This window comes from Athene cunicularia, unplaced genomic scaffold (assembly GCF_003259725.1).
Source record: "Athene cunicularia isolate RWA unplaced genomic scaffold, athCun1 BOjh376268_part1, whole genome shotgun sequence".
NCBI lineage: Eukaryota > Metazoa > Chordata > Aves > Strigiformes > Strigidae > Athene > Athene cunicularia.
This window is the reverse complement of record NW_020799151.1, coordinates 87,707-102,263: the sequence shown is the minus strand read 5'-3', so window position 1 is coordinate 102,263 and position 14,557 is coordinate 87,707. Positions and strand designations below refer to the sequence as shown.

Sequence of the window (14,557 nt, the reverse complement as noted above, 5' to 3'; positions counted from 1 at the left end):
CCCCCCCAGTCCCTCTCTGACCGGCAGCTCTCCAGCCACTCCTCCCCAGGCCTGTAGCCCTGCTGGGGGCTGTTGTGGCCCAAGGGCAGCCCCCGGCATTTGCCCTCAGTGAAACTCCCCCAGTTGGGCTCAGCCCAGCGCTCCAGCCTGCCCAGGTCTCTCTGCGGAGCCTCCCCACCCTCGAGCAGTTCAACACTCCCACCCAGCTGGGTGTCATCTGCCTTCGATGGGCAGAGCCCGCTCGAGTGGGACAGGGAGGAAAGAAGAGCCCTGAAGTGCTCTTCCCTCACTGCCTGCTCGAGGCAGAGCATCGGCATGGGAAGGAAGGAGTAAAATCTAGGCAGAGAGGCAGCACCCGAGCACACGTCGTCTCTGCAGCACGGGGAGGATGCTCCCTCCGGAGCGACGGCGCTAAGGCTGGCCAAGGGCTGCGCTCAGCCTCCACGGTTACATACTCACGCTCAGCTGGATGTTCTGGGTCGTGAGCTCCTCGGCTTTTTTCTCCAAGGAAGACACCCAGAGTTTGCGTTTCTGGCGACAGCGCGACGCCGCAGCCCGGTTGCGCTCCAGGAATCGCTGCCGGCGCTCGTCTGGGTCTTCGTCAACCGTGCGCCTCCGTCGCCCGCCCGTGCTGGGGGTGGGCTGGGCGGGGGAAACCTGGACATGGGGCACGGGAGAGGGAGAGGAGACTGAAAAATACCCCTGGAGCAGGCAGGTGTAAGCGAGGTTGGGGCAAAAAGGGGATTTCCCTTTGAAAATGTGCGCGCGGAGGGGATGGAATGAGCAGCCCTGGCCGCGACGGGAGAGCTGGGGACAAAACCCCCTTCACAGGCAGCTGCTCCCCAGCTGAGCCTGACGTGCTCCGCAGACTGAAGGGCTGAATCCGCATCAGCTCCGAGATCCTGAACCCGGTGAACGTGCCAGTGTCGGGGGGGATCAGTTAAATCCCAGCCTCCAACAGTCAGCTCAAGGCACGTAACCGACAGCAGAAGTTTCCTCCTCTCCACGCCAAAGAGTTAACGTGGTAAATGACCACGGGCCACGCAGAGGAAACAGCTTTCCTTTTAATTTCACTGAAGAGAGACTTTAAAAAGCCCTTCAGGCTGCAGTGAACGGAGGAGGTTCCCACATGGCCCGTGACCACGTACCAGCCCTTGGAGGCTACAAGCCACAGGGCCACAGGACTGGGTGCGCTCGACCCTGCTCTGACACACGTAACCACACGCCCTCCCCATTTGAGTTCGAGTAACTGACTCACCGAGCACAAATTACAATTTTGGAAGTGGGCAATTTGCTTTAAGAATTAATTTGGCTTCAATTTTCCCTGAATATCTTCACCTAAACAAGCTCCGAGGCAAGAGGTACAAAAAAGATTTCGTCACGCCGCGCGTTTCCCGGGTTTATTTTGGGAGAACAAAGGCAAAGTCAGCGAGGGCAAAGAGTCCTGCAGCCACAGGCTCGGTGGCACTTCTGTGAGGGCTCCGTAATGACACCGCCAGGATCGGGGAGCGCGGTTACACTTCGGTACTCGCTGTCAGGCAGCATATGGATATTAAACTTTTGGAAGCCGATCTAACTGACGGAGCAGGTGGCGATCCTGATGGAAGGCTGGCATTTGGTAAGCTGGCAGGAGCCAGTGGAGTTGATTGCCTAAGAGGGGAGCGTTTAACCCCAGTAATTGAGCGGGGAGAAGAGAGTGAAATATTCTTTCGAAACTCCAGACCTTGTCAAGCAAATTAACATGTTGCTGAAGTTTTTCTGCCTGGTGGGGTTGGAGAGCATCAGTGCTGAAGCGGCACTGAAAAAACAAGGTTTTTAACCTGTTCTGCAAACCAGCAAGCTGTAAGGTTTCCGTTCTCTTTCCCCGAGGCCCAGAAAGCCCCAGAACCTCCAGGGCTAAGCAGCAGCAGACCTGTGGCTGAGCTGGGGAAGGGGCGTCCGGGTGCTGGACAAGGATCTGACTCTGCTCCGGACGCGCCGTCACCATCGTGCTGGCTGAACCCACCACCAAGTTGCTGCCATTCAGTGAGGAAGATGCTGTCAAGCTGGCCTTCAGCCTCTGTTAAAGGAGAAAAAAGGATGTTATGGCTCTGTTCTCTGTGCTGTTAAGGCTTTATAACCAGCTCCTCTGTCACTCAAGGAGCCAGGCCGCTGGGGAACGGGCTGTCTGGGGGCTGTGGCTGATTCAGATCCAACCGAAAGCCATCACCATCTGGCCTAAGCGAAGAGAGAGCAGCTTCCAACTCAGGCTCAAGCAGACAGGTGTGTGCATCCCAAAATTGCTACTGCGACTGGCAGCGACCCGCTGCCTCTCACAGACCGAGGCTGCGGAGCCCAACTGTCCTCGAGTGCCTGCGGAGGGTCCTCCTGGGATGGAGAAGGATCTACGTGTGACGTCTGACAAGTTCCTTCTCTGGGCAGCCAGACACAGGCCAGTGGGGCAGGACGGTTCTTTCAGGCCTGAGTTGAAGATTTCTCAGCCCCTGAATCCCGCAGGCACCCGACGGCAGCAGCAGCGCTGGGGGGGGTGGTGTTTCCAACACCTCCACCCTGTCTCAGCCAAAAAAAACCACCCCAAGGGGTTTTGCTGCTCTTTGTTTGCAAACTTAGGCTCGCTTCTCCCCTCTGCATACACCTAATTTGAGCCACGAAGAGCCGAGAGAGGAAAATTCTTTTTGTAAACTTTTAGTTAAAGGGGTCTCCATGAAAACCATTTACCAGCATCCTTGGATCTCAGCACAACATCTCTCCTCTTGGCTCTGCCTTCCTCAAGCCCACCTCCAACCCATCTGTTAACTTGGAACTAGAAGCACCAGCTTTACAAAACAGCCGTGTTTAGGATGAGGCTGAGGTTTATCTTGACAATAGCGAGCCTGCTCTGCCTGCCAGAGCTGCAGCACTGATTAGTCTAATATTCCTGGTGGCATTTGGGCCACCTGCTCTCGGCGTGGGGCCGCGCTCTGCTGCCTGCGCAGGATTTTGGAGGAGCAGCAGCTCTTCGTGACGGCTGCAGGGGAAAAAAAAAAACCAAAAACCTCCAGACAAAGTGTCTTCTGGAGGAGCTAGTGTAGTCTCAGAGATGTGAGACCCTCCCCGGGCTGTATTTGCACACTTACCATTTTGGCTTCAGAGTGTACTGGAAGTCCTGATGGTGAAATGGAGCCGCTGCTGTTGATGGGTGGCCCAGGAATACCGGGAATGTTTGGCACCATGGACATCGGCCGAGCCAGCTATCAGGGAGGAAGCAACACACAGGTTTTGGAAGCTGAGGTGCTTTCGCGACCGAGCTCCACGAAGCTGCTCTGTAATAATTCCCCAACCAAGCACATTTATAAATTCTGACAAACGTTCGGCATTTAACTGCTGCCATCCATCACGCCTGCTGTCACTGAAGGCCAGCAGCCACTCCTTTGGTGGCCACGGTGGCTGTTTGGGAATCACCCAGCCATACCAGCCTAGTGCTGAGGACAGGGAGGAGGGCAGCCCTAAAGCCTCTGGCCTTCCCCTCCCTCCCAGAGGGTTTTTCCCCACCAGGACAGGAGAGGGAGGGTATGAGATCCACTCTGGGTCTCTGCCTGGCTCTATTGCAAAGCTGCTGCGACACCAAGGGTAAGTCACAGCATCCTCTCCTAAACACAGAGAGCTTTCTCCCTCACCAAAGAGGTGAAAAAATAGAATTTGCCCTCGCAGGGAGCTTTCACCCTCACCAAAGAGGAGAAAAAAAAGAATTTGCCCTCGCAGGGAGCTTTCTCCCTCACCAGAGAGGGGAAAAAAACAGAATTTGCCCTCGCAGGGAGCTTTCTCCCTCAGTAAAGAGGAGAAAAAACAGAATTTGCTTTTCCAAGCCACTCAGGCACTCCCTTGCAAAGCAGCACAACCACAAACGTTTCCAACGATCAGGAAGGTGCGAAGATGTTTCCGTGCCCACGAGCTCTGCCGAGCCGCCTACTTTGACATCAACATTCCCATCACCTGAGGCAGAAGGTTTTGCCCATCACTGCCTCAAAACCCAGCGGACGTGCCCCGCAGGCCGGACAGGATTCACACGGGCTGCTCGGTCGGGAGCTGAAGCGCTCGGAAGATGCAGGAGCCACCCACCGGGGCAAATCTGCTCGTGAGTTCTGCACCACGGAAAACTCTCCGCGTGCCAAAAAGCACAACCCGCAAGGCTGCTATTCAAACAGCTCTTTAGCACGCTGGCGAGGTTCAGGGTGGCTTTCCTGGCCTGTAAAGACCAACATGTTCTCTGCAAGCTCGAATGGTTTCAATGGAGACACGCTGTTCCAAATGGAAGCAGCTAATCAGGGATCCTACAGTTCCCAGCCCTGGATCAATGGCATGAGCCATCTGTCCAGGCAAGGCTTTGTTTTTTTCCAGACTTATTGCCCTCTAGTGTGATCGACATGTTATTACTACCTCGCCAGAGCTGGAAGCCCTCCTCCTCCTCCTCCTCTTCCAGTCATATCTTGCACAGAGGGGGAGATATATCTTTTAATTTTTACAAAATGGAAGCGTCTGCGGATATTTGGCAAGGGAAAAACTCTGGCCCCTTCGCCGCCGTGTTGGAAGTTTCTCTCACCGATATAACAGAAGGCATCTGTACGGGAGGGCCTGGGAGGACGGGCATGGTCTGTCCGTTTGCAAGCTGCACGACAAGTGGAAGGGAACCTGTGGGAGACCTGGAGAAACAACAATTCAAGTTCTCACAGATTATGTCAAAGATTACGTTGTCCCGGCGGCCCCATGAGCTCAAGGGCAGATGCACAAATTAATTCCGGTTAGTGGATTTGGGTTCCATTTTCCCAGTTCTGAACGGGCAGGCGCAAAGCCTGGCTGAGCAGGTGTTAAGGTGACTCAGGCTCCCGCAGAGTGGCTGTAGGGCAGCCAGCACGTGCCAGTGTCACACGGAGGTGACCCAGGCTGCTGCTCCTTGCTCGGGGCTGGCAGAGTTATGGTGGGTTCTGGAGAACTCGTGGGCCAAAACGCTGCAGCTGGCAAAGGCCCGAGACGCACTGCCCACCTGAACAGACACCAAAGCACGGCTGGGGGATGCTGCAATTCCTCCTCGGGGAGATTCAGTGTCCTCCCGGGCTGAGCCTGGCACCGTGGGGGGGATCTGAGCAGCTGCTCCTGCCCACCAGGAACTCCCCGGCCCGTGAGCTGCCTCTGCTGAGCTCCCTCGAGAGGGTTTGCAAGGATTTAGCTTTCCATTAACTCTGACTCCAGAGAAAATCTCCTCAATACGGAGCTGATGCAGGGCTGGCTGGTGTCTGCCCAGACAATGGCTCTGGGAGATGGGAGCGGCCCCGCTCGCTGCAGGCTGAGGGAGGAGGCGATTGCGCCGGAGCCTAATTGTGACAAATTAAAACTACCAAGAACTTTTTTTCCATGGCAGATCACTTTGCAGCGAAAGGCAGCGTTTCTGCGTGTGGTGACAAAGAGGCGCACACACACGCACACACACGCACTCCACCCCCTGCCTCCATTTCGGAGCGTCACAAACCTCAGGGTGCTCCGGGTCTGAGCCTCCCGTCTCAGCTTTTCTAGGAGAGCAGAGAAAAAGCCGGAGCTGATGTGCTCAGGACGATGGGGAGAGGAAGGAAACTGTCCCTGCCAGTAAGGGCTGAGCTCCTGCTCCTCCTCCCTTCGTGGCAGCACAGCAGGGAACCGAATGGAGGCAGAGACGAGCCAGGAAGAGAAAATTAGAGCTGCTGGGAGCCTGACTTTGGGGGAGGGAGAACACAAATTTGCTGCTGCCTCCTCTGCCGAGCCCAGGGAAGGGGCTGCCTGGGATCCTCGGAGGAAGCTGCGCTGGCACGGAGTAAGGGGAGAGGCAGGGGACGTGGGTCAGAGACGGGGGGGAGTTCATCGCGCCAATAACTCAGGCTGGAATTTTTAAGGCTGCCTTGGGAACGTGAACGCTGGCCTCTCATTCATTTCTATTGGGCATTCCAAATCCTCCAGGCTGCTTTGAAAATCCCAGCCTAACAAGGCGAGTTACAGGAAGGTCACAGCCTCCCCTCCATCTCTGTCACGCTGACAAACCCACCACGGCCCTAACACAGGGACCCTCGGTAAAGCTGCAGCCCGACCTCTCCGGAGCGTGCGCTCAGCTCCTGCACCCCAGGAGGGATCTACCCCAGGAGGGACCTATCCCTGTGGCCTGCGAAGGGCACATAAAATCATATTCAAGTCCAGCTTCCTCCAGTTCTGATTTTTTCGTGCCTCCCAGCACAAGGGGACTCGGTTCCAAACAGCCCAGCTGCCCGTGCAGGGTTACAGAAGGAATATAATGCCCTTTCAAAACCCCAGGACAATCACTTAACCCCTTAATGCCTCAAGACAGGATTTAAAACTTTCCGTCAGGAAGTCTGGATTGATGGTGCCAGAGGGTCAGAGCAAAAAACACACACGAAAATATGAACTGACAGCTGAAAAAAATGGCCTGGTTAATGTAAGGAGCCAGCCTCAAACCAGGGTAATTAGAAAGAGGCCAGGACCACAGCAAAAAAGAAGCATCCTGACACCAAAGAATAGAAGTGGGGCTAAGTAGACGTCTCCCGAGGGCTCATTGTAATGTGTTTCCTGCATCCTTCAGGCTCCTTCCTTTTATGTGCAGGGCTGGAGGTACCCAACAGTGTAGCGGGCTCATAACCCGGCAGCAAGTGCTCTGGAGCCTCCGATCCAGGTTGTTAAAGGGGCAAAAAAGGAGCAGGTCATTAGATCTGCTGAAACAAACAGCTCCCGAGGCAGAAGCTGACCATGAAGGAGGCCAGCGGGTTGCAGAAAAGGTTACACTTCAGAGGCAACAGCTGTCTGAGAAAAAATCCCAAGGCCGTTAAAGATCCAGACAATTTCCTCCCGCCGCTTTAGCTGAGCTCTCGCCACGGCATCAGCCTGCAAAAGCAGCTTGGGAGTCCCCCGTCAGGCCACGCTCCCCTCACAGACAGCCAGTGTCATGTCAACGTGTTTGGGGACCAGCTTTAATTTCTCCCCACGGTGAGTTTTGCCTCGTTTCGTTACGCCACGACAATTAGTTCCCGTTTCCTGCACTTACACCCCATTCCGCTTTTGCAGCCAGTGCTGCGACGAGGCCCTTATGCCCAAGCAGCCGCAGCGGGAATGGCGTCACCTCAGTTGTTCTGACAATCAAGGAACTTATTTAGGTACCTAATTACTGCCCAGGAAGCCTGACGGTGTGGGAGAAAAACCTCAGCACATGCGTCCCTCCTCCGTACTTACCCAAGCTGTCTGTTGGAAGGGGGAGCCTGGGTGATGACCGAGGTTGGGGAAGGCAGCGTGGGGTGCAGCGGGTCATAGCCCAGGTGGAGTGGCAACGAGCCTGGACGCACGATGGTTGGAGTAGGTGTAGAAATGATTACAGGCTTGGAGGGGATCTCCTGAAGAGGATAAAAGAGACAAAAGGAGATGTGCTGTTACTTCTTAGCTCAATAATCACCTGGCTGTCGTTTCCTTCTAATGCTTAAAAGGAGTTGAGGGAAAATTATGGCACCTTCGCCACAGAAACTGAAGTGAGGAGGGGAGCAACTTACCCAAAGCCACACGGATCTGATGGCAGTGCAGGGAGCAGGGCACAGAAACTCAGACTCCAGCTGCCTGCAGCAGCCTCTGGGAAATAATCCTCCCCCCCAGTGCCCACTCCAGCTCCCGTTAGTGTCTCTAAGGGCAGGAAGATGCTCGGATGGAGACGGTGTCCCCGAGACTGACCTGCTCTGAATCACCTCCCCAGGACCCAGGGAGCTGGTTTCAGAGAAGATTTGCTCCCGGAGGAGATGGGACACTTATTTGGCACTTTCACCCTGGTGGAAAAGCATTCCCAGGGGGAACAGCAAGGTGTTCTGCCTTAGCCAAATCCACGTGGAGACTCAGGGGCAAGCAAACGTGTATTTTAGCAAAGCAGCTTTTCTCTTTCTTTCTAAAATGAGGGGAACTTGACAAGCTCGAGTCAAGCCTTGGCACTCCAATCTTGTTCTCATCCAGAGAAGGAGACCAACATCTCCACAGGGCACGGGTTGGGGGGACCTACCTTCTCCTTGTTCTGTGGTGACCGTGGGTTGGAGGCAGGGCTGTCTGGCGGGGAAGAATCCACCTCCACTGGCTCTTCCTCCTTTATCTTGATGTCTGGGGTGGAGGGCAGAGACATGTCCAGGGCTCCGGCACTCTACAGGAAAACCAGCCACGGATTGAAAGGACAATTAGCTCATATTGTTTGTGAAACATTCGGCTGCTCCCAGAGGAAGAGCTACAGCTCTGAGCTCTTGCCAAATTATTATTATTTATTTGTACTGAAGTAGCATCTGGGAGCCCGAGGCGGAGAGCGGTGCCGCGCTGTGCCGGCCCCGTCCAAACAGAGATGGGGGCCGAGGAAAGATGGTCTCTGCCCCAGATGGCACCATTTTGTGGTTTCTCAGTAACACACACACACACAGACACTTCTTTCCATGGGTTAGTTTTGGGGTGGGTTTTTTTTTTCATAAAAGGGCTCTGCTAAGGAGAACAGGTAACAAAGCCAAATGCCTGCGAGTTACAGAAGGCACTTTCATTCACAGAAGAGCTGTAAAGCATTGTATAAATCAGCCTGAATTATTTTATTACCCGATTATCAAAAGCAAACAAAGAGCCATGCAAGTTATTAAATATCTATGAGCGCCCCATTAAAATAAAACCCAACCATATGCCTGAAGCTGGCAACTTGCCACCACCCTGGGTTCCAGCAGTGCCACGTGCCCCATTTTAACCAGTTAATGACTTGCTTGGGGATGGGAAAAGGGCAGGGTGACAACAAGGGAGGGGGATGAAACCGAGCGGCCACTTCTCCCCTCCCCAGAGCTGGAGGAAGAGAAGACCTGGGAGAAGATGGCGCGAGGAGGAGCAGGCAACGGAGCGCGACTCCAACCGCAGGATGCTGCATTCAACTGGGCTCTGGGAGACCTCGCAAATCACCTGGCTCCTCCCTCCGTCTGGGGCAGGAGAAACTCTCCCTAAATCAGTCCCGACAGCTGTTTGTCCAACCTGCTCTCCCTCCCTCCACAATCAATCCCAATGCTTCGCCTTCGCTCGCCCGGCTGCTGACAGTTCGTCCCAGCAGCTACCCTAAACCTCCTCCTTTGCTGCATTTTAAGTCCTCTCAAGGGAGGGAAAATCGCAGCAAGAGGGTAAAGCCGGGCACGGAGGGATGTTCTCGCTGCTCTTGAGCACGGTGAGGCCCCAGCAGCTCCGCTCTGCCCTGATTTAAGCAGCTCCACGCTGATTTACGCCGGAGCTTTGCTTGCGGTAGGTGCAGGAACCATTTACCTGCCCCTCTTAAGCAGAGACGTTGCACTGGGAATCACAAAGGAGAAGGGATTAACAGGCAGGAAAGTTTCAAACCACTTAAAGTGCCTCCAGGGAAGCTCCTGCTGTGCCTATGGTTTTAATTAACATGCTGGTGTGGAGACCACCCTTGGAACTGGAGGACAAAACACAACAGCAGCAGCAACTGGGCTCGATGCGGCCAAATGTTGAAAAGCATCTCAGAAATGCAGCAGGGAGCTCCGGCCAGGCTCCGTGAGTGACAAGCCATCTGGGCCCGGGGACCTCGCCTGCACAGAGATTTTTTTTTTTTTTTTAGGAGGGATAATGCTTTCCCTAAACGCCTGAAACCACCCCAAGCTTCACGCCCGCCGCGTTCACCTGGCTGCCGGCGGAAATATTTAGGCTGCAGTTCATCCTAGAGAAAAAAAAAAAAAAAAAAAAAAGGTAGGGCAGCCCAGGAGATGGGTGGTCTTTTGGTATAAAACGACTGGCTAGACTGTGGGCTGCTCAACCATTTCTGTGTGAAACCACAAACGAAACGCTACCTTCTCCCCAGCGCTCGGGGGTCTGGGCTGCAGAGAACAAAAGGCAGGGAATTGAGAGCATAAAATGCCACGCAGCCCCCCGACAAGGCCCTGCAGCATACCAATGAGAGGGATCAATTTATGCTTTAAAGAGCCCTGTTATTAGGAGAGCGGGTGAAAGACAGTTTTCAGTTTTAATTCTGAATTCCTCCGTTCCCCATCTCGGTGAAGATTTACGCGGCCGCGCTCCCGCAGTTTATTTCCGAGCAGCGCCGCTGACTGCGAGCGTATGTACGTACATAGATCAATTTAGTAAATGTATGTGCCAGTCTAAGAGCCCAATATGCATCTGCTGCTCCTCAGATCCTACAAAGGGTGGGGGAAAATGTCTTTAATTAGCTGCTATCTGATGAGATCCCGTTGTCCTTCAGACCCTCGTGCTCCCGGGGTTGGCGGGGGCAGCCTGGATCGATGGTGCTGGCGTGTGAGGGAGCTCTTTGTTCGGAAAAGCTTCGCTCCTCCACCCAGCCCCTCTCTCCGTTTGCACCTACAGTGCCACTGCTCAAACCCTAAAGGCACAGGGCTGAGCTCCACCCCATCATCCTGAAGGATCAGGAGCCCCAAAGAGGCTCCGAGTGAATTTTTGAGCACTTAGTCCTGCTCTTTTCCTGCATCTTCTTCCCAAGGTGCGAGGTATTTTGGGTACTGCCTTTTTTTTTTTTTTTTCTTTTTTCTTTTTTTGAAGCGAAAAGCCAAAGGAATAATAAACCATTAAAATCCGCTCTCACCAGGCCTTGGGTTGCAGGATAACCAGCCAAAGTCACCCGAGTTAAAAAAATAAAGTCCCATGTAAGCCAGCATATTAAATCCGAGACCACACTTGGTTACCCTACAGCATGTGCCTTTCATCAGAGCAGCGCCGTCCCCCCTCCAGCCCCCACAATATGCACCCAGCTCAGTTTTATGGCAACGGTGGCCCTTTGCCTCTTGCCTTTTTCTCGTCATCCTCCGCAGCTTTCTTGAACTCGTGCTCAAAGGAACTGGCCAGTTCATTGAAGAGTCCCACTTCTTCACAGTTCTTCAGGAACCGAGTTGGGGTCGGAGTCTGATCTGTTTGGGTTTTAACACCAAGCAGGGGTTAAAGAGAGGGTAAAGAATTTGCTTTAACCACCTCAGTCCTCTCCGGGGATTGCGAGCAAATGTTTTGTGGAAGTCTGGGTGCTTTCCTGCTAAGGTGTGCGTCGTGTTTGCAAAGCAAGTGACAATTCAGAAAGGGGAAAATAATTTCTTGCTGATTTTGTCTCTCTGGTAAATGCAGTTTAAAAAAAACAAAACAAAAAACATTGCAGCGAAAGGCGTGCAGTGATTTCTGTGAAATTCCTGCCTTTGGGTCACGTCGTGTCCCTCCCACCCCAGGGTTTTCCTTGTCCTCATCTGAATCGCTGCTGCAAGGAAGGAAAATAGTGGGGTTTGATCTCCCTGAAAGAGCGGATCTTAAAAACAGGGAGTGATGAGAGGGAAAAGGGCTGCTCGGAGCAGCCCCAGTGCTGATGTGGAACAGAGCTGGGCAGCGTCGCTTCCCTCCCCGGGCCGGCTCCGTGCATTAATGCACATCCTAGGACAGACGGCTACGTGGGAGTGCTAATAATTACCACCACTGTCCCAAGCAATCCCTCCGGGGCCCGTTTTCCACCATATTAACACGTTGAGTCATGATCTCTCTGGCCATCACCCAGGCTGTAAAGCAGAGAGAAATCTCCTCGCTCCCAGCGAGCCTCGTTTTTCTGCGTGACGGTAGGTCAGGAGTCCAGGTACTAAGCGGGAGCCCAGCACGAGCACAGTTACACCGAAAGAATCCATCTGGCAGAAAACTACACAGATTTTTAAGCACAAAGGGGATCCCTGGGATACTTTAGCCTGACCTGCTGCATAAAACATCGGCTGTTTGGCACGGACGCTCCCCGTGCGAGCGCAGTAGCTGAAGTGTCTGTGGAAACCATCCCGTTTGATTTCAAACCAGGCGGTGGTGGAGAGTCTCCTGCAGCCTTCAGGAAGGGATTCGGGCCATTCCTTCAACCTTGCTGTCGCAGAACTACACTTTATTTCCAGTCTGACTTCAAACCCGAGCCATTGGTTTTGTTAATAAAGCAAAGGCCTCCTCTGAGCACACTTCGGTTCCCCCCAAATCTCTCTTCATTAAACCAAGAAACTTTTGTCAACGACAGAGCTCAGCAGGAGGCTGTTTTTCCAAGGGCTTTAACAGCTCTCAGGGCTCTTTTCGGATCATTCCCCATTTAGCAATGTCCTTCCGAGCTGCACACGCCAGCCCGGGGCCCAAATCTCCAGCAGAAGTTTTCACAAATGCCACGAAGTCGTATAACCTCTCTCGTCCTACCCCACCCCAATTCATACCTCCAGGAATCGCAGCAGCTCTTCCACCCACAGCATCACCCCAGAAGTGCACGTTCCCATTTAAATAAGCCTCTCTGCCACCAGTTAGAACCAGCAGAGAGAAAAAAAATAATTCTTTACCACTCTCTTTAGCTTAACCACGGCGTTACGGCAAGAGATGTTCGCTGAATCCTCCCGCTCATTACCACACGGGCTGCTGCCCTGGACTCAGCACAAAGCAAGAGGGAGGGAGAGAACAAGAAAACTCAGAGACAAAATGGTGGCTTAAAAAAAAAAAAAAAAGGACATTAGGAATGTAGGGCAATAACGCCCTAGATCTGCCTGCTCAAAGCCAGCATGCTTTATAGCCCTCGCAACCCCCCGGCAGCTCGATCTGCTGTCAAGATCTCAGCCAGGGAAAGCTGGTGTTAAATAGGCTGGACTTGCACTGACCACAGCTAAATAAATTCGGGGTTTGGGTTTTTTTTTTTTTCTTTTCGTTGTGGCTTACCCCGGAGAGCAATCCACTGAGCATGAGCCCAGAGGAGCTGGGAGAGGGGGTTAGACCCGTCCTCATTGCTGTTCCTTGGGGTAAAACTGAAGTGTTTCATCCCACCCCTGTTTTTCCCCGGGAGAGTTTGTGCCCAGGAGGAATATATACCTCAGGGAGCAGCAAAGATGAGGGCTCTTCATGCTGCACCCCTGTGAGAGCAGGTGGGACTCCAGCTGGGGACAGGCCCATACCCCATTTCTGCTGCCCCCATCCCTGCCAACTTACACCCCGCATTTATCAAGCAAAAGCTAACCCTGCCGCTGTGCACCCTCTTTAGGAAGGGGGGGAGCTGACGGAAAAACAACCTTTAGGATTCTGAGCTTTCTCTCAGCCCCCGCCCCAAATTCTTCACCATCGACTCCCATTAGCCTGATCCCATTTGAAATTAATTCTCCCTCTGGGAGCCTGTTTTGTCTCTGCAAGCCCTCCCCTGGGGGGAGAAGCTTTTTGCCCTTCCAGCAAAGGCTGCGCCAGCTCTCTTACAACCCTCCCCACAGCTACAATTAACTCGAAGGTTTTAAGAAACCAACCCAATTGCTATTTCCTACTTCAACACTGAATTTGGGCTGGAGATGAACCGGGAAAAGGGTGCCAGGTTCTTGCAGCAGACGCTTCGTTTCCCCTAATGAACTCTCAAGGCTTCAGAAAGCGTTTCCTCCTCTCCTCTTGTTCTCAGCAACAGCCTTTTCATCCCGCAGCAACACAAACCTCACGCCCTTTTAAGAAGCCTGAACGAACGGGGACTGACAAGGCAGGAGAATATCTGTAACCAGCAATGATCTGCTGCCAGACAACAATATACAGGGGGTTTTGGGTTGGTTTTTTTTTTTTCTTCCCCAATCTTATAAAGGCTGCATTGACCATGCAGTGCCAGAGAGCCTCATTTGGGCTCTGCAAATGCACTCGGGGCAGTAGCCAGTGCGCTCGACGGCATTTTAATTTATTAACTGCTAGCCTAAAAGCTCAAGAAAATTGACACCTGGGCTGAGGAGAGGAAGCCGGGTTTGTCAGATTTTGTTCATCGTCCTCAAAGCACATGCAGAAATGTGAAAGACCTTTTGTCCATAAATCTTCCAGTCTTAATAAAAAGGGTGAGAGCTTTAAAAAAAAAAAAAAAATAAAAAAAAAAAATAACCGACCAAACCCCACAAAACCTGATACTACCATAAAAAAAAAAAAAAAAAAAAAAAAAAAAAAAAAAAAAAGAAACTTGGAAGCCTCTGGCTTTCCTTTCCTCCTGATTAAATGCAGATCACAAGAGCTTTTTATGGGAGGTAGAGACGTTTTTCAGTGCATCTGGTCCCTGGTATTAATCTTGCAGTCATGCTATATTAATGTGCACCATTTTCAGAGCTGGCCTGGATTGAACGCCACATACCTGCTATGATGACTGAGTCAGTTCGAGCAGGGCCGAATTTCAATGTCATCTCATGCTTGTGTTTATGAACCGCCAGGTGGTCCTCGTTTGTAAACCTCTGAAATGAAACAATTTAGAAAATCGTGAATAAATGCATTTTGTGTTTTACGGGTACATCCTGCAGCAGGGTGTGTGTGGAGTTGGGGGGGGAGAGAGTCGCCCGGAGAGCAACTGTAACACAATCGCTGCCGAGCATTAAGCAAAACCAGAGCGGGACAGATTGTTTGAGAAGCCGTGTGTGAACACATTGCTCAAAATGAAAAAGCCATTACATGAGGCTTCTGGGAAACGGGGGACAAATATTTTTAATAATCCTTTTTTCTTTCTTTTTTTTTTTTTTTTTTAAAAAAAAAAAAA

General features: G+C 52.6%; 1 protein-coding gene across 6 annotated transcripts in view; it reads right to left on the bottom strand.

Annotated features, from left to right (window-relative positions):
* ATF7 (activating transcription factor 7) overlaps positions 1-14,557 on the bottom strand; it is a 66,157-nt gene that overhangs the window by 8,067 nt on the left and 43,533 nt on the right. For all 6 annotated transcript variants that reach the window (XM_026866931.1, XM_026866928.1, XM_026866934.1 and 3 more), the window contains 8 exons: positions 14,162-14,258; positions 10,831-10,949; positions 8,048-8,182; positions 7,243-7,400; positions 4,580-4,679; positions 3,117-3,230; positions 1,913-2,059; positions 460-657 (listed from right to left, as the gene is read on the bottom strand). In XM_026866931.1, coding sequence (XP_026722732.1) covers positions 460-657; positions 1,913-2,059; positions 3,117-3,230; positions 4,580-4,679; positions 7,243-7,400; positions 8,048-8,182; positions 10,831-10,949; positions 14,162-14,258 — 1,068 coding nt within the window. The remainder of the gene's footprint in view (positions 1-459; positions 658-1,912; positions 2,060-3,116; positions 3,231-4,579; positions 4,680-7,242; positions 7,401-8,047; positions 8,183-10,830; positions 10,950-14,161; positions 14,259-14,557) is intronic.